Genomic DNA, 25,608 nt, shown 5'->3' on the forward strand with positions numbered 1-25,608 from the left:
TCCCCAGGTGCGACCTCGGGGCTTACCTGCTCTATAGCATTGATCTTGTTCCTCAGTTCTTGCATTTCTTGCTGGACAGCGTCCGGGACCCCTGCAGTACAGGAGGCAGCAATCAGCATGTATACAGCTGGAAATGGGCACAGTCAGTCCTAGACCCTTTACAGAACAGAAACGCAAACCGTTGTTCCCCAGAGTGCGCGGAAGCTCCTCGGCCTCTGAGCTGACAGCCGTGCTCTGATCAGCTACCGCCTGGCGATTTACAGCTGCATCCAGAGACAGCAGACAGGAACCAGAGGTCGTATTTGGACGTCTGGATTATATGAAATACAGACCTAGGCCAAAGCACCTTATAAAAATTAATGAAGAAAGCGTCCTAATTACCTACAGCTCGGAGCTTGTTAGAAACTTTCAAAGCCTAGATGCAGTTTTTCAGAGTACAGCCTCATTGAGGCCTACGCCGCCATTTTGTGAGTTGATACAATCTCTGTCCATGGGCTGTACCCTCAGGAACATCACTAAAGCCCTCAAAATGGCTTCTACTGTAGCACTGAAGCCCTTCTCTCATGGTGACTTAAATCTATATACTATATAGATACTATAGTACCCTTGGCTGTAAGAGATACATGATTTTTACATTATAATCCATAAAATCAGGTCAATAAGAAGCAGATACATCCGGTATGAAGTATGCCAACCCAATATGGCGTCTTTGCTGGTAGCGTTGGCAGCCGCGCATTATTACTCACGGTACGAGTTTGATGTGTCACAGCGCGTACCAAAAGTAATAATGACCGGCCACCAACCTCTCAGGTCACTGGTCTTATTCTGCGGAGGTCTCCGGCGGGATAGCGATGAAAGGCAGGCGATTGTGCGCAGTAAATATGGAACTGCAAATGGAGCCCAGGTGCCAGGAATCAGGAGTTGGCAACACACAACACTCCAACTGTGGCTGTACTACAACCACCATCATCTTCAAGCTACCTGGCACAGTCTGGTGACACAGAAAACTCCTCTTTCCCTAGTTCTATAGATAATTCATTAATAACGAGTTATAAGCAGATTTGGACTGAAATATAGGAGCAGTGATTGTGTCCTTAATATAAATCTATACACGGACCGAACAGGACAAGAAAACAAATCTGTATATTTCAGCATAAATATAAATGTCTTACATTATATATAAACATTTAAATACACTAAATTATTATTATTAGAAAGCCATGCTGCGTCTCTTCCGTATGGTGTGTAGTTCCTCTCTCCGCCACTAGTGGCACTGTGACTGAGGTTAGCTCTAAATGGATTTAGACACCGACTAAGGGCGTGATTCTGAGATGCTCGCTATCCGCACGCAAGACCGATGTTCTTGTAGTTGAGTGATTATTATTTTCAAAAGTTCTGAAAACCCCTACGGGGCATGCGTTACATGCGATTGATTAAGATGGTATCAGAAAGGTGGCGGAAAAGTGGCGTTTAAGGAAGCACCAATTGGTATTACAGCGTTTACGGGCGCTACAAGTGGGCATCTCAGTCCTTGCACATTCGGCTGCATGTATGTACACCACGGAAGGCGTTTGTAGCGGCATTTGCATAAGCTTGCAGACGGGCGACTGCCAGTAAGATGTATAGTCGGTGACTAAAACCAATTAAAAGACAATAATATGAGGCTTCAGAACAGATACAAATAATCTAAACTGGCTTCACGACATAGATAAACTTTGTTTAAATAACATTTTACCTTGTCACACTGTAGGCAGACATTTATAGAATACAACCTATCGACATCACTGAGGCACAAAATGGCTGCCTCCTCTAGTAAATGGCCGTACATGAGGCTGCAGCTGTGCTAGACTAACCTGTTCCATTCACAGCTGGTTGTATGGATGGTGGCTGGGTGGCTGGTGGTTTTTCCACTCTGTGACAGGACTTCTCATTTTCGGAAAGATCAAATCCATCCCGGCACGCACAATGGTAGCTTCCTGCAGAGTTCTTACAGATTTGTGCGCACTGATGGCTCCCAGTCTTACACTCATCCACATCTAAAAGCAGATATTACATTATTCCTTTCACACTAAATGCATTAAAATCAAAGTGTTGCTTAAATGCACTGAAGGCGGCCATTTTGGTGGATGACAAAATATTCATATGGTCGCGGCCAATTCACTAGAAACTAGCGAAATCGCAGAGGCGTCACTTTGCGCCACATGCACGGCATGCCTTCAGTAACTTCTATAGTGCACAGTGGAATATTGGTTCCGTTTTCAAAATGGCTGCCAGCACTTTTTTATAAATGACCAATACGCTTAATGTGTAAGAGCTCACTGGTGCCCAAACATTGGCAGACCTGGCAGCTTTGCCCCAAGGCCAATGAACTAGATCGGTGGCAGATTTAGCTGCATATTTCTGTGTCCACATCTGAGAGACCATGACTGCGATCAGATCGGATTTTCCAGCCATCCCAACAGACATGTGAAATATCCTGAGGGAATATTAATAGGGATTGTTGGCTGTGTGCGCCCCATAACGGCATAAGATGATCACGTACACAGGGGTTGGCCTTGTTAGGAATACTGCATAATAGCTTTCACATAAGGAGTAGTTTATTGTGCACCAGAACGTGTGTGTTCTACTGTACCTGTCTGGCAGCGCTCTCCCGTCCACCCTGCTGGGCATTCGCACTTGTTCACACTGATACATGTCCCTCCATTCTGACAGGGTAATTGGCATGACACTGCAAAAAAAAATATAATGGGAAAGCCGAGATGAGCTTTCAGCCCCTGTAATGCCTATTAGAAACATCTGTAGAGCTCACATCCCTCGGTTGTACTAACATGGGGTCATGCTACTATTTCTCACTCTGTCAACACGACCGTCATTCCTCTGACACCCGTCAGTAAGAAAGGGGAGATAAAGCGTGTAATGAGATCTGCTGCTGTCAGACACCATGGTGCATAGAACACGTACTGGGGATTTAAGATGCTCTTTTTACTGGGGCCAGATGAAAGGGTCCTTGTCCGCTGCAGACAGCATAGGCAGCCATTTTGTGAGGTGAATAGTGGAAACCGCCATTACGTGACTATTGTTCATCTGGCCTGTTGATATTTTCTTAATAATTTATTTGGTATCGGCATGATAAGCGTAATGATAAAAAGACTTGTACATTGGATTTTATACAATTATGCTGTCATTTTTGCAGGAATAACTTTCGTACGATGTACGGCCATAACAATTACGGTAATACCTTACCGTCTGTAACATTCCCAATAAACTGGTCGAGGGTATAGACAGTTACAGGATGATACAGCACACCCTGTAGCGCAATGGTTCACAAACACCGTCCTCAAGGTGCCTTAACAATCCAGGTTGTAAGGTTACCCATACTTGAGCACAGGTGATTTAATTAGTATAGTTAAGTTTAATTTAATTTTGATTTAACCATCTGCGCTTGCCCATGGATATCCTGCAAACCTGGACTGGTAGGGTGCCTTGAGTACCGAGTTTGGGAACCACTACTCTAGGGCAGAAGTTCCCAAACTCTGTCCTCAAGGCACTCTAACGGTCCAGGTTTTAAGGATAACCATGCTTGGGCACAGGTGAATCAATTAGTACCTCAGTCTTTTGATTTTACCATCTGTGCTCAAACATGGATATCCTTAAAACCTGGACAGTTACGGTGCCTTGAGGACCAAGTTTGGGAACCTCTGCTCTAGGGGATAGACAACCTCTTGCACCATAGATCAGTTAATCATCCCTCTGCTCCAGTGGTTCTCAACTCCAGTCCTCACGTACCCCCAACAGGTCTTGTTTTGAGGATTTCTGTCTGTGGAAGCAGTAGTGATAATTACTGACCCTGTGTATGATTAAAGAAATCCACAAATCCATACAGATTATTTAGGAACACAGAACGGCAATTCTAGTCTGCGCCAGTTGCGCTGTGCATTGCGTCGTTAGAACAAGATGTGCTAAATATCCCAGAGACCACTAAATCCCACATCCCCCCCCCCCCCCTTCCTCAGATGACTCATCCTGGGAAACCCCAGCCCCCCCTCTGCCCCTGACATTACAGGTTCCCGTGGAACGGAAATATGTTTTACGGCAGATTCTACGCTATAATCATCCACTTCTGTCTGACGAGCATCAAAGCGTTTTACAGCCGGCCACTTTCCAGCTATTTCCGAGTGACTGTCTATAATTGTCCATGACCGGGTTTCAAAATGTGAGAGTTATGTTCTGTGAGTCCCTGCGGGTAACACCCAGGCCCTGAAATAACCAAGTAACTCACAACACGTACGTGCTGTGTAGCCTTGTTCTATATTTGGTCTCGCTCACAGAGATAAAGGGGACTATTTACTAAGCTGTGTTAGGAGATAAAGTGAACAGTGATAAAGTACCAGACATGGCAGTTAGGAGCTGATTGGCTGGTACCATATCACCATTCACTTTATCTCCTAAAAGGCACACATCCACTAGACAATTAAATGGAACAATATAGTTATCGTTCATTAATCGTTCGCAAATCGTTCACTAAAATGTCTGAAACGACTTGCGATACACGCTCCTGCTGGTCGTTTTAGACATCTATCATCGGGCAAACATGTTGGAATATCTGACGATACAGTCAAACTGAGCATGTTAGCAGATGATTGATGAGCCTGCACTGAGTGACTGTCAGTCTGTGCTGTGCCTATAATGAACCAGCAATGACTGCACCATGACAATGTCATCATCGTGCAGTCTTTTGCCTGTCTTCTAGTGGATGTGTGCCTTAACACAGCTTAGTAAATAGACCCCAAAGTCGCACAGATGGGGGGGGGGATGTGCGAGTACAGCCAGCACCTCCTGTAGCTGTATATACAATATGTCCTATGGTGCAAATGCTGGGACTTGTAGTGTAAGTACAGCTGGAAGACCAAAGGTCGCTTAAACTTGATGTAAAGAATAACGAAGAATACCGGATTTATGGTCCATTATGACAGACAGACAGCGGCCATACCTTTGTTGCAGCTGTGGGTGTAAGTGTCTGTCTTCCTCCAGCCTGGACAGCAGGTATATATAGGCAATGACCGTAACCTGGACACCTGTCTATAGGAAATCTTGTACGTTGTCCTATATGTGAATAATACAAGTAACAAGACCATATTAATAATCTCCTGTCAGTAAACTGTGAGTTATGAAGTATATATGAATGGCTGATGGGGACACAATGGAAGGGGGGGGAATAATTAAAACAGGATCTCGGAAAGCGCCCAGAGCTGAGCGGCTTAATAGTTCTGCCATTTAATTATCCCGGCGATGTTATAATAGGAAAATGCTGGGACACCTGCCCAGGGAGAGTGTGTAAATAATGAGAGATGAAATAAATCTTCCCAGAATATACAGGACTATGTCTATAATGTGAGATCAGACTGTAATTGGCTTCTAAATAAGGTAACAAGTCTTATTACCATGGTATAGTCTCTACACGTACAGGAGGCGATCAGATGACAATAAAATTACCACAAAACCGCTACGCTGCCCCCATAACAATACGGCCCTGGCGGGTGAGGAGCCTGGATGGCCCCTAAGTCTGACAGGAACTATTTCTGCGCTGACCTGTAAGTGCTACATATCCTATAGCCCTGGCACATGGTGATCAGCGGATGGTATACCGGTTGGATATAGGATTGCGTCACGGACACGGCTCCAGTTGGCACGCTGGATGAGCAGATCCGCCGCCTGGAAGCACAAACGAACAGACATTAATTAAAATCTATCCAGAACATTTTGCAAGTGGTATATTTACTAAAGTGAGAGTTTGTAGAAGTAATGATGTTGCCCATAGCAACTAATCAGACTCTAGCTATCTTCTAGAAGGTGTTCGTTAAATGTGAAGTAGAATCTGATTGGTTGCTATGGGCAACACAGTGGCGTTTCTAGAGAGGAGGGGGCCCGTGTGCAGTCTCAGACAGGGGTCCTTTCCTCTCTGTTCGACGCCCGGCAGCGCACTGAGCTGTGTGCGGCCAGCGCCGGAGTTATAGACTCTGGGCACTAGAGTGCGCCTAGAGTCTATAGAGTATTGCACAGGTCACCGGAAAAATGGCAGCGGCGGCCATTTTCCCTGTACTGCGCATTTTCCAGTCATTTTTACAGCGCCGGATCCCCGCGCCAACGTGGGACTCCGGAGAGGTAAGTAAAACTATGGGTGCAGGGTGTGCGGTGTAGGGCCCTCCTGGACCCAGGGGCCCGTGTGTCCCACACACCCTGCACCCATTATAGATACGCCCCTGGGGCAACAGCTCCACTTTTAAAAACTCTCACTTTAGTAAATATCCCCCATAGTGACTTAATACAGCCAGCAATCTATATTTTACTACTCCCATATATGTATTTGGAGGCAATGGGGTTTGGAAGTCAGGCAGTGGCAGTGGGTTATTGGGCTGCACAGGAAGAGTGGACAAAAACAACTGAGCTTCCAGTGCAGCCTAAAACCGCCGATTGTTCTTACCATAGCATTCATCATCCCTAAGACGCTGGGCCTAACTTTTCCTTATAGAGAATATTTCTAGCGTCATGTGACAGATTATTTAGTCAGTGACTTTGTTATACATCTCAGATATATTCTATCAAATAATTAAGATTGTAAAAATGCAAATAGGTCTGTTTTTCTGTGCAGAATAAATGGTGACCACGGGTTTATTACGGGTCAGTAAAACAAATAAAAAAAGAAATACTAGCAGTCAGTGAAATATTTCACACACATACATGAAAGATTCGCTCACACAAGATGGCCGCCATCACTGAGTGCGTGCGGAAAGTGACAAGAGACGACAGCTGTGCTCTGGTGAGTGATGTCTGGGAGCTGGGCAGGACAACACCTTCACTTTTCTCCTCAGATAGCTGTTCGGGCTGCACCTTCTCCAGGACTCTAACCAGCAATTACAGGACACTTCTTCAGGAGACTCATCTACAGCTGGAGTTTTCCGGCTACACCTGCCTGGCAGGGTTGGCTGGGAGTTGTAGTCCAATTGCAGCTGGAAGGCCACAGGGATGGATGTACACAGATGCCTCAGAATACTCGATATTACCACAAGAACATCATCATCTCCTGCCACAAGTCTTCTTCCACCTGGAAACCGGCTCCCAAAACACCTGGCGCCAGTTACTTTAGAGCAGTGATTCTCAAACTCGGTCCTCAGGACCCCACACAGGTCACGTTTTGCAGGTCACCCAGCAGGAGCACAGGTGTACTCATTACTCACTGACACATTTTATAATATCCACAGGTGCAGCTAATTATTCCACTTGTGATTCTGGCCGGGATGTACTAAAGGTAAAAATGCTGTAAAACCCCAGAAAATGTGATGTATTCTGGTGCTTCATCCCGATGGGTAACGCCACCTGCATGTGGTGTTACCCAATAGCAGCCTATGTGCTTCTTATCAGGACAGTCCAGGCTGGGAGAGATCCGACCGGATCCGTCCCATGAGCCCCCGCGGCCGGCGGCCTTCTGCGCATGAGCAAAAGGACGCCAGAGGCACTTCTGGGTGTTAAATCCTGGAAGTCCCTGTGCCCAGCAGCATCACAAAGGACAGCTCTTATCGTGATGAACCGCGCCATGTATCCGGAGTCAGGGGGGGGGGGGGGGGGGGGGTACATCCTTCCCCCTGTGAGGAGACCTGGAAAACATGCACTGTTCGGGGCCCTGAGGACTGAGGTTGAGAACCTGTGCTTTAGAGAGATGTATATAATAGGATTACAATTTGCTGAAATGAAGAATAAACGCTGCAGGTTCCATTCCAGAAAGATTATTATCTGTCAGGACAGTGGCTTCTATTATGGCCAATAGTAACGTTGTTCCTTATGATGAGAATATGTCATTATTTATATATACATTCATAAAGAGGAGTGGTGTACAGGAAGATGGTGTTGTAACCAGTAGCAACCAATCAGACTTCTGCTGGCACATTGTAAAAATGAAAGCAAATGTCTGATTGGTTGCTATGGGTTACATCTTATCCTAGCACTCAGCTTCTCATTGGAAACCAGAAAACGCTTCCAGATGTTATGTTCTAGGTTTTACGTCTGTCCAAATGGTCTCTAACTTGGAGGTTGCAATGATAGTGGTCTCTAATGTTCTGCTGGCCAACAACACCTGACAAGCAGGGGCCATTTCCCCTGCCCCTCCTGTACCCGTCTGATGAAGGCCCTAAGGCAAGCACTGATGAAAGCCTCTTCGCTAATTGTTCCCTGCGTCCCACGAATGTACACAGAATTAGCGAAGCTTGTGTAGCAGATGTTAATGTGCGCAGCCAGACCTCGCAGTTATGTCCTGCGTCACATCACTCCAGATGGAATTTACCCCTCTGTATCTAGATTTAATGGGAGATTAATAAACAATTTCCCAGCTTTGCAGACTGACAGGATGCGTCTATTTGTAGAATTTTACAGTGAGGCCCCGATCAGCTGCCATTGGCGACGTGGACGTACAGGAATCAGGGTACTGTGTGAGACAATCAGAGGTGCACAGGCCTCGGCCTACAGCTAGACCTCTGAAGGATCTGTATGTGGTGCACAGGGAACAAATCATGCAGCAATGATGAGACGTGTCTGTATAGATGAGGTATAACCCTCCTCAGACTGGCTGAAAGCCGACACGACCGCAAATATAAGCAGGACCCAGAACTGACCCCACTTTCTATATGAACCATGTAACGCAGCGCTGCAAACTCACCGTATGGTTCTCCTTAAACCTCTATCCAATAACACTGGGATCAGATGGACTTTTCTCATAAAAACCCTTTTAATGCTCCCATCAGTCTTCTATGCTGCGGGCTGGATTACATACGGTGTCAGTTACACCCCAGTGGAATGTGTAATACCCCCTCTCCATGTTCTCTATATATCTGCTGACCTCATAGTCCATCCACAAACTCCAATTTTCACCTATAAAGACCAACCTGGAGTGGCGAAGCGATGGGAGGGGGTCCTGGCTGTGATTACATTGCAGATTTATACACTCACTAAACAAAAACCTGTTTCTGTCACTATTAGTCATAATAATATAGGATCCCCCTCCGAGCTGGCAGGGGGCAATTGTGCATGGTCTCCCTGTGACTATCAGGGCATAACTCCTGGGGCATCTGGAGTGATCAGTATTATTTGTGACATAATGCAAAACATACGTCAGACACCACAGCGGAGGCCGAAAACACTACACAAAATGCAGAATTCTGATATTATCAGTTTTGTGGACAAGTATCAATTAAACAAAAAAGTTCTTTTTTTTTTATTTTGTGTGCGATTACCCCATTTTTCAGCCCTGACCTCTGTGACCCCTCTTCTCGCTTTCCTTATCTGTGGATGGAGCTCACCCCCTGCATGGCCCATCTGATGAAGGCCTTGCTCCTCTCCCAGCCTACAATATGTCCTGCCAGCTTGTGGGTAACAATCATCTCATGGTCACTGAGTGCCTAGAGGGGACAGATGCAAGGAGGGTAGAGTGTAAGGTTTAACCCCTGCGGCTGCCATCCAGGTCGTAAACACAGTCTTAAACTCGCCCCATGATTGTCTGCCTGTAGCTGTAACATTCATTAAGATATGTGCATGTATCAGATGTTAATGTGGAGTAATTATAGTGTCGCTTTTTATAATTTACATATCCAATTATCCTCTGATGGGAGCACATAGATATCTGATAACTGGATACAAGGCGCAGATTAGGCGCCAGTCGCTGGTAATTGTGTTCATTAATCAGTTTTACTGAATAAAGTTTCAGTACATAATAAACAAGACTCATCCAAACTTTGACTCATCAACTATTGGAAAACTACATCTCCCAGGATGCACAGCTGGCTATAGCGGAGGTCATCCCAACAGGCTGCTCCCTGTAATCTCATTTACAGTGACTGTTATTATGTATTGCAGGTATACACCTAGAAGAGGCTCAAACAAAGCAGCCTGTCATACTCAGTGTACCCATCATGTTTGCACCCTGAGAATGGAGACTATGGATTCACAAAGTGCCTCATGCCTCAAAGAGTGCCTCACGCCTCAGGCTGCAGAAGAGGCCTCTTGTTTTGGTGATGCCACTACTAGTTCCTAGTGATCTGATAGGTGGGTTTTCGGTTCAACCCCCAAAATGGTGACTGGTCCAGCTCAATGTTGCCTTCGGGGAAGTAGTAAGTGGATAGCTGTCCTGCCTTGCATTGTGGAGGGGTCTTTGCTCCCCTCAGAAGAAGTTCTATGTTACAGGGATATCACAGTACAGACAAAGCAGAGGGGGGGTCTTACCCTGAGCGGTACACACGATCTGTGCCCATCACGCCAAGGATTATCACGCATCCCGTGAGCATAGAGCCGATTCCGCACATTCTCTGCCTGGCGTGTGCTGCTGCTGGGAATTATTGTGGAAGGAGGAATTCGCCGTCCTCTCCGCTGCTCCGTCAGTGCAGACTCTGGAGGAATTCCCTGAAACACAAAGCACAGGAGGCCAGCGGTGAAATTCACATTTACCTCAGAGGTTCTAAACTGGTACAAATGTCTGTTCCTGTCAGCGGAGGGAATTAACCACTTCATAGCCGAGAGGAGAGGCGCATTATTTCCCAACAGCGTTTCATTCCTCTAATGATGATAACTTCCAGTACATGACTGGTCATTAAATGCAGTTTTACTGTACGACCACCCATAGGATAATCTGACAACGCTGGAATAGATTAGAGACATTGGAGGTTATCCTGCGCCGGAGATTTTCATTGTACCGATTCATGCCACCCACCCTCCTGCCATGCCTGAAATTCAGGAGGGCGCATGAAATGTGCCCAGTTATTATAACGGGTGCTGCTCTCACAATATACCTCAAACATGAGGCACAAGGTACAGAAACAATGGGGAGTTATTAGGGGGTGATGCACTTAGGCCAAAGTAAGTTCTTTTAGTAAAATTAAAACTTGGTTAAAAGTTTTAGTTTGAAAAGGGAACCTACTTTGCCCTGAGGGACTCTCACCCTAATAACTCACCATTTCTTCTTTAGTTTGTCTGTCAAGCTGGGATATAAACAGCTGCACAGACTTGGGATGTATATAAATAACACTCCTCTGTGGCGGCACGGTTAGTGTAGTGGTTACCATTGCTGCCTGAGAGCACTGAGGTTTTGGGTTCCATTCCCACCAAGGCCCTAACCTTGTGGAGTTTGTATGTTCTCCCCACGTTTGCGTCGGTTTTCTCCTACAATCTCAAAACATACAGGAATGTTAATTGGATTGTAGTGTGTATGTAGGTGTCTGTGGTGGGGAATATGGACTGTAAGCTCCACTGGGACCGATGTGATCTCATATTCGTTGTACAGCGCTGCGGAATATGTTTGCGCTGTATAAATAGCGGTTCATAAATAAATATCTGGTTTGTAAATGCTATAATTGATACTATAATTGATATATGCAATAGTAACATTAAGTACAAGCAACTAATAATACTTCAGGGAGCAACTCAATTGCAGAATGGTTGTTTCCAGCCTGTATAGGTGACAGGGGAACTTTATCATAAATGACACTGTCACCTATTCTACACTTTACATGTGATCATTGGTCAGACAAGGAGACATCTCAGCTGCTGCAGAACATCCTGGGATAGGCCTCATGCCTGGGGTTGATATGTAAACGTCAAATCCGCTTATCCCAAGATTTTACCTCATGTGAGATGTCTGACTCTCATTTCCCAGCAGCCTTTGGACATTCAGCACCAGGGAACCAATCATAGGGCACAGAAGAAACCCAAGAGGGTTTCAGGATCTTATGGACAAACACAGGAGAACTATGGTGAACATGATGCCAACTACATACAGTACAGGCTTCTATTCACTAGGAAGTAGTAACCTCACTGAGGCATGAGGCACAAGCAATTGCTTTGTTTTAGCATTTTATTTGGTAACCAAGGAAACCCCAAAATGCATGGAACAGAACATACTGGTGTATTTGTTTTTTGCATTATTTTAGTGGAAGCTATTCTACTAATGTAGAAACAACGGGAACTGCTAGAAAAAAAGCTACAAAATAACTAAACAAAAAAAAAAAGTCTATAGCAAGGTATGTACACATTAATGCTGTGTCCAAGACAAAAATTCCAGGTATAAATGATATTCTGGCTACTAGCTGGAGATCAGTTACACAAGTTACGGTAAAAAGAAGGATTTGTCAGTGGCCTGTTGTGGTGCAATACCTTCTAACATCCAGCAGGTGGCGCAGAACATTTTGCAAACTAAACTGAACTTTCTTCTGGCACAATTACACTGAGGGGTAAATTTACTAAGATGGGAGTTCTATTAAGAAGTGATGTTTCCCACAGCAACCAATCAGATTCCAGGTATTAGCTTCTAGAAGTTGCTAGATAAATGAGAAATAGAATCTAATTGGTTGCTATGGGCAACATCACTTCTTAACTAGAACTCCCATCTTAGTAAATTTACCCCTGAGGCTCCATCTACACACGAATTCCACAATAATAATTAATAATTATTATTAAGAATTGGGTACGAAACCCGACGCACAAATGACTGGCGGTCACAGTGCCAACGCCGGAATCCCAACAGGTTTGCAATACAGACAGCTGGAGGCAAGTTGTATAGCCATTCCCCTAACCCTCCCCTCCTAGAGCCTGCGTAAACCCATCCCCCCACGCGCAGCCTAACCCCCCCGCAGCAGCCTAACCCCAATCTTCCCCCTGGTGCCTAATCCTAAACCTCCCCCTATCCCTAATACTTACCTTCGGGATGTCAGTGGACTCTGATACTAACTACATCCCATTATTAAAACAGTAATAAGACAAGGCTGGGCAATAGCAGGCAGCGGGGTAGGAGGGCCCTGCTCGCACACTTACACTCTATAGGGAAAATAATACAGCTAGTACAGATAATCTAATGGTTCTTCTTAAACACATTGTTATTTTAAACATTGGGCTCGATCCAATTAGCTGCGATGGTTTTGCGGGTGTGAGTTGTCGTGGCAATGGCCGCACTTTACGGCAGCCTGAATGCGCATAAAAGTGCTCGCAGCCCCATAGGGTGCCAAGGTAAAGTATGCGAATTCAGGAGCAGGCCAAGAGGGGTGCGAGATGAGGTACTGCTGTCTGCGGTTTAACGATTGGATTGAGTCCTATGTTAAATACAAATTTAAGATACAAAATGTAACAATATATTGCTGATCCCTTGTGGCGCCATATAAACATCAGATAATAATAATAATAATAATAATAATAATAATAATAATAATAATAATAATAGGGATATATAGTAACTCAGTCTCACTCTACAGTCTTCCCGGGTGCCAGAAACTGACATTATCTATAAACATATTCTGTTACCTAATATTTATCCTAATATCGTCTGCCTGGCTTATATTAGTGAGGCTCCAAGCATGCATATATTTATATATACACATACATATATACACACACGCGAATATCTATTATACATCACATGGCAGTCACAGGGTTACACTCAGGAACACTGACAATGGAGACGCCCCAAATAGCGGAGAATGGGAAATACAGGGTGACATCTATAGCAATTATCACATATACTATATATATATATATATATATATATAATATGTGCTGACTCGGACATCTGACATGATGGCGGTAACCAGTGCGCAGCGATCTGACATCACCCGGCTGGGGGGTTATTAGTCTGGGGAAAGATAATAAGCTTTGCCATCTGCAATGAGACAAGAGTCTTATACGGTACCCTGTGAGTGATTAGGGGAGGGGGCTGTGTGTATATTAGCAGATACTTAGCAGAGGATTCAGCACTGTACAGCCTGGATCTATGTGGGACCTTCCACAGGACTAATTCTGCCTCCATTACAATGTATGGGGTAATTATTATTCTCCTTCATTTATATGGCACCACAAAGGGCCTGCTGCGCCTTACATAGGGTAATAAACCAATCATTCATTCTTAAAACCATTATTTATACAAACACTGACACATTGTAGCACTCCTATCATCACTGATACAATGTAGCATTTCCATCAATACCTATACATTGTAGCACTCCTATCATCACTGATACAATGTAGCATTTCCATCAATACCTATACATTGTAGCACTCCTATCGATACTAATACATTGACACACTTCTATCAATACTGATACATAGAAGTGTTACTATCAAATGTTGCCACATTGAAGCACTTCAATCATCCCTGATACATTGTATAACTTTTATCACTGATACATTGAAGCATTTCTATAATCACTGACACATAGTAGGTTTGGCGAAGACTTGCAATTAATAAGCCTCAGATCCACTAGGTGGAGATCTCTGCAAATATGTGATATTGTATAAGGGTACAAAGAGTCAGACTATAAATAGTGGGCTTTAAGGAGTGGACTACACAAGGAGTGGACTATAAGGAGTGGACTATAAGGAGTGGACTATAAGGAGTGGACTATAAGGAGTGGACTATAAGGAGTGGACTATAAGGAGTGGACTATAAGGAGTGGACTATAAGGAGTGGACTATACAAGGAGTGGACTATACAAGGAGTGGACTATACAAGGAGTGGACTATACAAGGAGTGGACTATACAAGGAGTGGACTATACAAGGAGTGGACTATACAAGGAGTGGACTATACAAGGAGTGGACTATACAAGGAGTGGACTATACAAGGAGTGGACTATTTAGTCTGAGCTGCATGCACAGTACTGTAGAAGCCCCATGACCCCCTTTAATACATGTACTGATGATTTTTGTTGTACTCACTGTTAGTGCCAGGTACAGGGGAGGGGGTGCTGCTTATGTACCCACAATAGGAGCTGCTGGAGCCTGTGACTAGCTGGGGACCCCTGCTCAGTCTCCTGCTATGGGATATAATGGCAGAGTCCCTGCAGATGGATAATGCCTTTGGGTCCTTGCTCTGCATTTACTCCATGGAGAGAAATATACATTGATGTCTAGTGGGAAAGTGACAGGGAGTTCAGGGCCCCCTCCCCCATGTGCCAGTGGGAAAGCCCCCCCCCCCCTCCCTGTCTCCCATTGGATGGGGGGGCAGCATTTACATGACATCATATAGAGTTAGTGTGTTCACCTGACCCCCTCCCCATTCTCCTGCACCAAGCTGGACCCCATGTCCTGGAGGCAGGGGGGCTCCTCTCACACCGCTGTCTGCTAATAGCTCTATGGAAGGAGGAGAAGAGACAACTCTGCTGCTGAAAGTTTTCCAGACATTTCCTATAACGGGTCCCAGCACCTCCCAGGCCGGGGGCTTGTTTCTGCTGGATGCCGGAGGTGACACAGGCTAAGGGCACTATGTATCCGTCAGTGGGTCAATGCAACTGAGCAACAGTCTGCAGATCTCTAGAGTGGAAAATAGTAATGAGGTCAGTAATGTAATAATCTGCAGAATATATTACTATATATCTGTCAGCAGGTAGATGGACCAGAGCAATGCTCTGCATATCCCTAGAGAGGTCAGTGATGTAATAATCTGCAGACTATATATCACTATTTATCGATCAGGGGGTAGCAGGAACACAGCAATGCTCTGCAAATCTCTAGATATGTCAGTAGTGTATATCTGCAGAATATATCACTATGCATCTGTCAGGGCAATGAAATCCGTCTGCCACACATGATCACATAGTAAGAGTACATCACTAGGTGCCCACCGTTATAGCAGCAACATGAAGCCCAGGACTCTGCCCAGGTGATGAAGGATAACATGAGAGTTGTGATATAAAATAAATACAATTATATATATATATATATATATATATATATATATATAAATATACACATATATATATATATATATATATATATATATATATATATATATATATATATATACATACATACACATACATTTGTACCCAATCAATAAATATGCTTCGAATTACTGTTTCAATAGCAAATAAAGATATTGTCAACTGTACTTTTTGGTCATTATAATACATTTGTGTGTTTTATAGCAGAAAACAATGTTTCCATAAAAGATTAAAAGAATTATGACTGGATAATAGCCCACTGAAAGGTAACACTACCTGCAGAACTGACTGCTGCATAGAGACAGTAAGATATTATTTCCCGATTGTGTGTCATTCAGTATCTGTTAGAACTGTTCTTGGAAGCAGAGCTGGAAGTTTTTGATTATTGTTGAATATATAAACCAGTGTCAATCACTTGTCTCCTGGCAGACAGGGACGGTTATGTCTGACACTCCTCAGTGCCTCCAGCCTCGCAGTGCCTCCAGCTTATAGCACATATCATATGGAAGTGTAGCAGGTGGTCATTTACACCACAGCTAGGTACTGTAGACTATCTTGCATAATGCATTACAAATATGTGATAACTATTAGACTTTTTTAGGGGACCAGTTTGGCAAAAAAAAAAAAAATCTGTAAAATGAAGGGTTAATATTTTGGCTACGCACAGGAACGTTAGCGCTACACAAGAACAGATAATGGCTACGCACACACTTGTGTTACCAATGTATTGTTATCTGTAATAAACACCACATTGTATCTGTCCATTCAAATAAATTCGCTGTGCGTTTGGTGACTATACATGTGTGACAAAACCGGTCGTTCTCTTCACCAAGTAAAACGTGTATGTGACGCATATGGAAACGCTTTTGAACCACACCTCATTGTATTTACTATGTGTTCCCTCTAAGATGACTACAGGTCCCCATTTATTACCGATCGCTATAGCAATGCGATCTGGGCATGACAGTAACGCCCATGATCACCCTGGAATATGCCATCATAGCGCCTGGAGGCATCAGCCCGCACATGCATGGAGAGGGGCACCAAAAGGATCCCATCCCTGCGATGTGCCCGGGGAGCTGCCAGTCACCCTGACTGCACATGCACGGCCGCCATTGCCGGTGAGGGATCCGGAGGAACCCTCCGCCAGCTAATTATGCGCAGTGTGGGCCATGGGCTACTATGGGCTAACGCCATGTTCAGATGGGCGTCAGCTGCGGATGCCAATATCCAGACTATGCATTGTATTCCGGATGTTGGTAAATTTGGCAGCATCATGAAATATGGCAGCATATCGGTGAAATATACAATGATAAATGGGGCCCTGTAAGTGTCAGACTGAGAAGATGCGTCAGCCGCAGTGATAGGAAACAAAACATGATCAATAAACGCTGCAGGAAGAGTGAAATACGGGGAAATGTAAATATGTATGATGTCATATAATACAGTATATAGTACACATCACTTTACATGCACTAGACATGGATTCAAAACACATCTCAATGCTAACAAGAGCCCTAACTGCCTCCTGTGCTCTTTGGTAGTGTACAGGGAACATAGGGGGGTATCAGAGCGCAGACATCGGTCTCTTCACACAGTCATCTAAATCTTATAATCACATGTGTTAGATACACATATAATATCTGCTTATTTTTACCCCAGAAGGCAACAGAACAGTTATTAGCAATGATGTGTATATCATCATATCACCATATTACTAAACAAGGAGTCAGAATAAATACAATTGTTTCTTTGTTTTGAAAAAAAAACAACAATGTTTTGCAAATACATAAATAATTAGGTAATTACTGCAGCATTAAAACTGATTGCGGGATGCTCTAGAAAAAAAGATATAGATACATACATACATATTCTATAAGGGTTAACATATGAGAAATGAATATATATATATATATATTCAGGGGTCTATGTACTAAGCAATGTTAGGAGACAGAGTGAAAAGTGATAAGGTGCCAGCCAATCAACTCCTAACTGCCATCTCACAGGCTGTGTTTGAAAAATGACAGTTGGGAGCTGATTGGCTGGTACCTTATCACTTTCTTATCACTTTTCACTCTGTCTCTTATCACTGCTTAGTACATAGACCCCTCAGTCCCTGAAACGTTGTCCACGTAATAAATACCCGCACTAAGAATTCACTGCTCTGAAGTCTCTGAGTGCCGCCTCATGTGTTACTGGAGTATATTTTGGGGGTGCAGACCTCCGAGGAGGGCACCGGAGCATGCTGTTTTCTGCTACATGTGATAAACTGGAGTGTCGTTGCAGTATTGGAGATATATATATATTTAATACTCCATATGTTGCACAGTAATGACAATCAGGAAAGTACAGTAGTTTTGGCTCTCAGATAATCACTCACCTCTTATTGCTCCATGACTCCGCAGAGCATCTCGCCTCAGTGGGAGCCTTCTCATGTAACTGCATGGGTAAAAATGACAGTACATTACTATTATGAGCCTCCAAGCTTCTGTGGGAAAATATATTATCCCTAATCCTATTTTTAATTGTGTATTTATAGAGTAACATATTCTGCATGACCCACGTACACACAGTACAAGGTATAAACATGGATCATATCTGTGGGGTCTTCCAGGACTATCCCAGTTACTGGGCTCTGCCACTCAGACCAATGTGGGAAATATCTGTAATCATTTTACAGTACAGCACAAACACAAGGACGCACGTTGTGATATCCTGCGCCTATTCTAGCCCGTAACACAGAGATGGCACAATTTACTGTGGAAGGAATAAAACCGTAATTTACACCTGTAGCACCCCCCCTCCCCAGATTGGGTGTATGCAATATTACATTAAACATAGGATAACTGTAAGATTAAAAAAAAAAAAAAAGTTGCAAACCTCTCCAACATGTCATGTCAGTATTTATATGCAAAGATCTGTAATTCTAAAACCTCAGCATGTTTATAATTCCATTGAGTTCATCGCTGCCTTCCCAGGGCCCGTTTTTGGCACCGTTCTAGCGCTCGGCTGTTTTCAGGTCATTAGTTGGAACCATTTTTTTTTTTTTTTTTTTTTTAGAACATCTTTCAACACTTATTTTATATGCATGTATAGACCATCCCCACAGAGCAACCAATATTTATCACCCCACACCAAATGTAAGTAACATTGCAGAGTTCTAAAACCCTCCCACGCATTTCACGGTTTGTACAATCCCATAAACTTGACCATTTAACAACTGTTTAAAATAAAAAAAAAAATCAGGCGGAAACTTGTTATGATGTATAGTAGGGTTTCATCCATTGCAGAATTCATTTAAACAGGTCTTGACGGTTGGGTACTAAGACAGGGAGGTTGAAAGCAATAATCTCTGTATACACGGCTGGATACATGGATTCAATTAGGGAAAGCTGGCCTGATAATCCTGTATAACCACATTAGTGAGGTATGTACTCTCGGGGGATTACAGTGAGAAAGCTGAAATGGGAAACATACTGGATTTACACCTAATTAAAAAAAAAAAAAAATGGTATTAAATGTATTTATGGACCCTATGTCGTGGAGTGTATGTTCTGCGCAGGAATTCCTCAGGTCTCTAGGGGAACAGCTTTTAATGTAAACTTTCAATGGTCTTTGGAGCCACAAAGATAAAAAAACTAAATTGAAAAGATGACGTCAGTACGGCGTAATAACGGATTATAACATACGACAGGGATAGTAGGACCTATTCAAGATCTTGGGATTCGCTGCGACTTTTAAACTTAGAAAACGCTGAAAACAAATTCATCCAATCACATCGGAATTAGACAAATAAACCAAAATGTCTGGTTGGTTGCTATGGGTTAAACTAGTTTAAATGATTGATCAGGGTTATTATTAATTCCTCATAGCTGTAATAAAGAATGAGGGTAGGCAACCTGCAGCACTCCAGTTGCTGTGGAACTACACATCCCAGCATGCCCTTCCACAGTGTTGCTGTTAAGGCATGCTGAAACTGTGGCAGGGCATGCTGAGATCTGCAGTTCCACAGCAGTTGGAGCGAGGGACGCTGCCGATCCCTTGATGCAGGGGGAAGGGTATAATTTATTTATTATCATATAATCTTGAATTTATTTTTCATGCAATTCTCAGCGGGGAGATTAGCACAAATTCCAAAAATAATAATAATAATCATTGACTGTATTCTGCGCATTCCTAGGTCTCAAATGATAATTCCGTTCAATAAAACAAAATATTATCTTTCGCCAATTTATAAACAAAATAAATAAATAGTTAAACATTAATTGAATCGGAAGCGTCATCTCCCTCTGTAGATTGTAGCGAGGAGAGATTCGCACCAGCTGGAAGTGTACAGACAATTAGTTTGGTGACGAAGTTGCAGGAAAATGCAGGTGAAAAGCGATATTACCTTCTGTGAGAGCCGGGTGCCTGGCGAGTCTATGGCCAGCAGTTCCCAATAGGGCAGGCGGCTCCTTGGCAGCTGTCTGTAAGTCCTTAGTCCTCCTCATGATGTCCCTCTGATGGACCTCCTGCTCCAGTCCTACGCCTCCCAAGTACTGCTTTAAAGCCTCAGCAGTGGTACTTTAAATGTCCGAAAGGGATCTTTTTATGCCCCTCTTCCTGTATAAATCAGGATTGGGTTGGACAATCCAGTAGAGGAAATCCTGTGTGTGTTTGGGGCTGATAAAAGTATTCTGGTAGAACAAACACTTGAGGCTGCAATGAGAGGGCCTCGGCCTAATGAGTTAGCACTCAGCGCTGGACGGCTGAACATTATGGAGAGGCCTCAGTTTCCACCATACACGGTTCCATGTTTATTTAGGGTCTTTGGTGTCAAGGAGGAGGAAATGGCAGTGGGCAGCCAGAGGGGAACCAGGCAACGTTGGCATGGCAGATGCTTGCAGCGTGTCCTAGAATTAGAGGAAATTGCTGGATATCAGGTTGTGCTGTGATGGATGTAGGTCCCTGATTTCCTGTGCAGATCACCCAACCTGCCCTTCAGTGACAGACGTACAATAACTACAGGATGGGGGGGGGAGTAAGGGACTGCTGACCCTCCAAATTACGTTCAGACAGATTGTGGCTTCCCAACTGCTGGAGAACTACAAGTTGCAGCGTCCCCCTGCTGCTCTAGATGTTAAAGATGTCAAGCCGCCATCATTCTGGGACACTCACAAGATTGTGGCCCAATAGTAATATTTATTAATAGCAATTACTCTGCAAATACCAAACATATTGTGCCATGTACAGAAAGCCTGGTCTCCAACTCCCCCAAAACAATAATCACACAAAACTGGAGATAGTTAGAGTAATCAGTCCATGTAGATATACAACATATGTTCTAAACATTATCAAATGACCAATCTACCATACTGATCCTTCTCGGTATAAAGCTTTTATCCAGATCGGGTGTTAATCCCTACGATCCCTACATCTGTGTAATTTAGCCTTAGTCCTAGACAGGAACATGAGCCTCTGGACCGGACCCGGGGCTGCACGCAAAGTGCACGAAATCCTGATGATCACTTAGTAAAAACAATTAGTTGCTACTGCGCACGCGCAAAATATTCTACAAATCCCTACGGAGGATTCGTTACCCTGAATGTACGCACAAATGCGTTGAGTGTACGGGATCAATGGTATTAGAACTGGCGAGGGAAATCCTTGGCGCCGCTCCTGGGTGGTAACAGGGAGGTGGCCTGAAGTGTACCCAATAAAATCCGTCCTGTGGGCGTGTCAGTGAAAGCGGCTGTGTTCACAGGCGCAGAGCCGCAGCTACAGAGAGAGGCCATGTTCAGATGGGGAACCGCGGCACCGAGACCTGGACCCTGCTATGTCTATTTAGGTTCAGGGGTAATTAGCCTAATTTGGATCTGAACGCAAATGCCATCGCAGCTGTGATCTCTTACGGATCGCAATTGCGAAAATATACTCACTTTGCCAGTGTATCCTCTGTGTGAGCGTATTCGCAATTCAATGGCTGCGTGTGCGCACTTGGCTTACACGCAGGTGCAATGGCTAACGACTGCTCGAACTGCGTAAATATCAGCATTTGCGTCCGGATAAGAATAAACCCCATTGTTGCAACAGCTTGTAACATAGGGATTGTTAATGTTCAGTCATTACAGGGATTGTCCGGTTGGGATAACCTGTGCTCCAGCGACTGGTGCCTGTGAATAGAGGTTATGTAAAGGTCTTTTCCTCCATCTTGTATTTACCATCATTGCAGAATGCAGGAGCTTGTGCTGGGAGGTTCAGAAGACACCTGACTGGCCTGAACTAGCCAATCAGGTGCAGAGTTCGCCCATTGCCCGTCCGCAGCTGAGTAAATCCCGCAGACTGCTGCATCTCGCATGTGAAAAGCTGATTTGTCTCTGTTCTGCGCTTCCAAAAACCGTGAAGCAATGAAACAGAGGTGGAGGCCCATAAAGAGGGACCTAAGCGCATTTCTACCCATATCTGCCATTTAATAAGACAGAGGGCCTGATTCAGATCCGGACGCTATTTGCGCTCGCTCGTCCAGAAAAAGGGGCTGGCTATTTAAATTAACCGTTCGCACTTTGCGGTCTGTTCACGCCTCTATGTCTGAACGAGCGAACAAAATATGCGAACGTAATTTTGAAAAAAAACGCCCCCTGGCCGCTCGCATCATACAACATGTCCGCTATTTATTATATTAATCGAGTACACCGGACGGCGTATGAACTGCTCGCTATTCTTGTGGTTGGTTTTTCCTACCGCAATCATGCGAGCAGTTCTGACTATAAAACAACCAAGTGACGTGGTCAATGACGCTGCTGTATTAATTATGCACACCCTTAAAACGCCCGTTTTGACCTTTAAGCACGCCTGCGTTCTGATCTCCACTCCCCGTTTTCAAGCACCTTCCCCCGTTACCACCCACATATGCCTCATCCTGTCACTCAAAATAGCAGGCATTCGCTATTTAGCGAGCACACGATTTGCGGCCGCACTGACTGGTTCGCGCATGCCTATTAAAATCCGTACGCATGCACAGTAGTGCGAACATCGGTCGGAACGAACGAGCGGCCGCTTACGAGCGGCTCTGAATCAGGCCCATTGGGTGCAGACCCCGTGGTTCTTATTCAGTGCTGGACACAAATGAATCGCAGTATCCAGGAGAAAAGTTACGTTTTTGCAACCTATTCAGAATTGGTCGCATCCTAATCTGCGGCTCCCGTCCCGTCACATACCCGGGACAGATGTGGCTGGAGGCGTGGCTTCACTCCGAGTACTAACACATTACACGTAATGGCCGGAGAGAGCAAGGGCCAGATTTACAATGGAGCGGATAGAGCGACAGCCCCAGGCCTCCACATAAATATAGGCCCATCATCATAGCAGCATGCATCATGGCAGCTGCTCACACAGTTGCCCATAAATCATAAGTATTAAAATTTTATTTTTCTCACAAAATGATGCAGCCAGGGGCGTCTTAAGAGAGGAGGGGGCCCGTGTGCTCTCCCCGTGTGGGGGGCTCTTCCTCTCTCCCCAGTGGCCGGCAGCCGACTGACACGGCTGGCCAGCCACCGGAGCATTAGTAGACTCCGGCCACTAGAGTGTGCCCAGAGTCTACAGCGCATGTGCAGAACACTGGGAAAATGTCCGCGGCGGCCATTTTCCATTGTTCTGAGCAGTGCTGACACCCGACGCGGGACCACGGACAGGTAAGTTTAAAATAATATGGGTGCAGGGTGAGCGGTGCGGGGCCCCCCTGGGTATGCAATCGGGAAGCCGACTGCCTAAATATCGGCAGCCGGCTTCCCGACTGTCATATCCCGGCAAGGGTGAAATACCGGGCATCTAGATGTAGACGCCCGGCATTTCCCCGATGCCGGGAGACCGACGCTCTGCATCCCGATCGTAGTGATGCCGGGCGCCGCGAGCGGACAGCCGCGGGGGGGGGAGGGCTAGGTTTAGGCACCCCCCCGGGAGGGTTAGGGTTAGGCTAGGGGCAGGGAGGGACTTAGGGTTAGGCACCCCCGGGGGGGGACTTAGGGTTAGGCACCCCCGGGGGGGGACTTAGGGTTAGGCACCCCCGGGGGGGGACTTAGGGTTAGGCACCCCCGGGGGGGGACTTAGGGTTAGGCAGCGGGGAAGGGGGTGGTTAGGGTTAGGCACTTGGGGGGAGGTTAGGGTTAGGCACCCCTAGGGAGGGTTAGGGGGGTTAGGTTAGACAATACTTACCTATCCACGATCGGGATTTCCAGCGCTGTCGGGCTGCCGCTGCCGGGAATTTCATACCAATTCCCCCCCTGGACCCTGTGGCCCGTGTTCCCGCACACTGCACCCATTATAGATACACCACTGGATGCAGCTTTTACATGTTCTACGTATTTATGTAGATATTGGGGCTGGTAGCGTCGGAGATGTACACACCCGGATGGCACAGGTCAGATGCAGGGGCAGAGGGGCTGCAAAGATGGTGCCCCCAGGGAGCTCTGCATTGTGCGATGGCCCCGGCCGCACCACCCCCTCCTTGCGGCCCTGCTGGTGGTTACCCCCTAGTCAGAGCCCTCCAGCCATCTATGTGGCACTACACACCGCACTCTTAATGTACTTTGGCCACGTCTGCATGCCCCCTGCCTGTGTGTACACGCCCATTCCGGCCCTGCGCCCTAGCTGTACGCCATCCCGGGTGTCTGGATAATGCCCAATACGAGCAACCCTGTTAATACAACCTTGGATCCATATGTTCACTTCCTCAATTTTGGGGCAATTTGGTAAAGCTATACCCCCATATTAATGAGGTTCCTATCTTGCCTGTACTAAAACATATGGGGGAGCCTGTGCTGCTATCTCCTGAGTACAATAAGAAACACCAGAGCCGTAACTAGACCTTTTGGTGCCCTGTGCCAGAGAGAGCATTGGTGTCCCCCCCCCCCGCCATTTTTTAAATAGGGACATAATATAGTGCACCTGAGAGAGGGCCATGGCCTCATGGGGAAGGGCCAGGGAAGAGATAGGGGAGGCCAGGAGATGCTGGGGATAAACAGGGACATAATATAGTGCACCTGAGAGAGGGCCATGCCTCATGGGGAAGGGCCAGGGAAGAGATAGGGGAGGCCAGGAGATGCTGGGGATAAATAGGGACATAATATAGTGCACCTGAGAGAGGGCCATGGCACTGGTCGCACTACCCTAGTTACAGCCCTGAGAAACACCTAAGAGCTCATGGAGCTTGGGATGCAGAAGAAATGTTCCTGAGCCCGTTACTCGGTATTCCCTCCGCACTCACTGTAAATATTGGACGGATTCCTGCCAGACCTGAGAGAGCTTCAACATTCAACCGGCCTCTGTAATGTGATTACTTATGTGCTCTCCGATCACTTGCCCATCATCAAGACAGACGTCCATTCCCTGGTGCCCAACTAGCGGCCCGCCAGAGCCACGTCTGTGTCCCGGCATCAGTGCCTTAGTAAGAATTCTGGTCCTTGTGCAATGGGAAATGGTGCAGAATCACCGACCTCTGTAATGTTGCACTACGGGAACTGTCAGTGATTCTGCACCATTTCCCATTGCACAAGGATAAGAATTCTTACTAAGGCACTGATGCCCGGGACACAGAGGTGGCTCTGGCGGGCCGCCAGTTGGGCACCAGGGAATGGACGTCTGGCTTGATGGGCAAGTGATCGGAGAGCACATAAATAATCACATCACAGAGGCAGCAGATATTCATTTCCAGTGAGACAGTGACAAAATGCACCAGAAACTGTCACCCAGCATTAGTGAGTCTCAGCAACTTAGCCAAAGTGTATATTGGACCTCATTCAGAGCCGCTCGCAAAATGCAAGCGCTCGCTCTGAATGAGGGCGGCCGCAACTCTAAAATGAGCCAGCCTCCTGGCTGCTCGCTAAGCTGTG

The 25,608-nt window shown here is 45.5% G+C and overlaps 1 protein-coding gene across 2 annotated transcripts in view; it reads right to left on the reverse strand.

Moving 5' to 3' along the window:
* Positions 1 to 25,608, reverse strand: part of EGFL7 (EGF like domain multiple 7) — a 46,930-nt gene that overhangs the window by 4,959 nt on the left and 16,363 nt on the right. The window contains exons 1-8 of one of the 2 annotated variants that reach the window (XM_088458784.1): positions 20,133 to 20,300; positions 18,123 to 18,181; positions 10,267 to 10,443; positions 5,590 to 5,712; positions 4,991 to 5,103; positions 2,633 to 2,728; positions 1,854 to 2,036; positions 27 to 91 (exon numbers count right to left, since the gene is read on the reverse strand). In XM_088458784.1, the coding sequence (XP_088314910.1) occupies positions 27 to 91; positions 1,854 to 2,036; positions 2,633 to 2,728; positions 4,991 to 5,103; positions 5,590 to 5,712; positions 10,267 to 10,346 (660 nt within the window). In that variant the 5' untranslated portion in view covers positions 10,347 to 10,443; positions 18,123 to 18,181; positions 20,133 to 20,300. Of the gene's footprint in view, positions 1 to 26; positions 92 to 1,853; positions 2,037 to 2,632; positions 2,729 to 4,990; positions 5,104 to 5,589; positions 5,713 to 10,266; positions 10,444 to 18,122; positions 18,182 to 20,132; positions 20,301 to 25,608 lie in introns of those variants that run through there. The other variant, XM_088458785.1, reaches the window with a different exon arrangement.

This window comes from Taudactylus pleione, unplaced genomic scaffold (assembly GCF_031769625.1).
Source record: "Taudactylus pleione unplaced genomic scaffold, aTauple2 ptg000850l, whole genome shotgun sequence".
NCBI classification, from domain to species: Eukaryota; Metazoa; Chordata; class Amphibia; order Anura; family Myobatrachidae; genus Taudactylus; species Taudactylus pleione.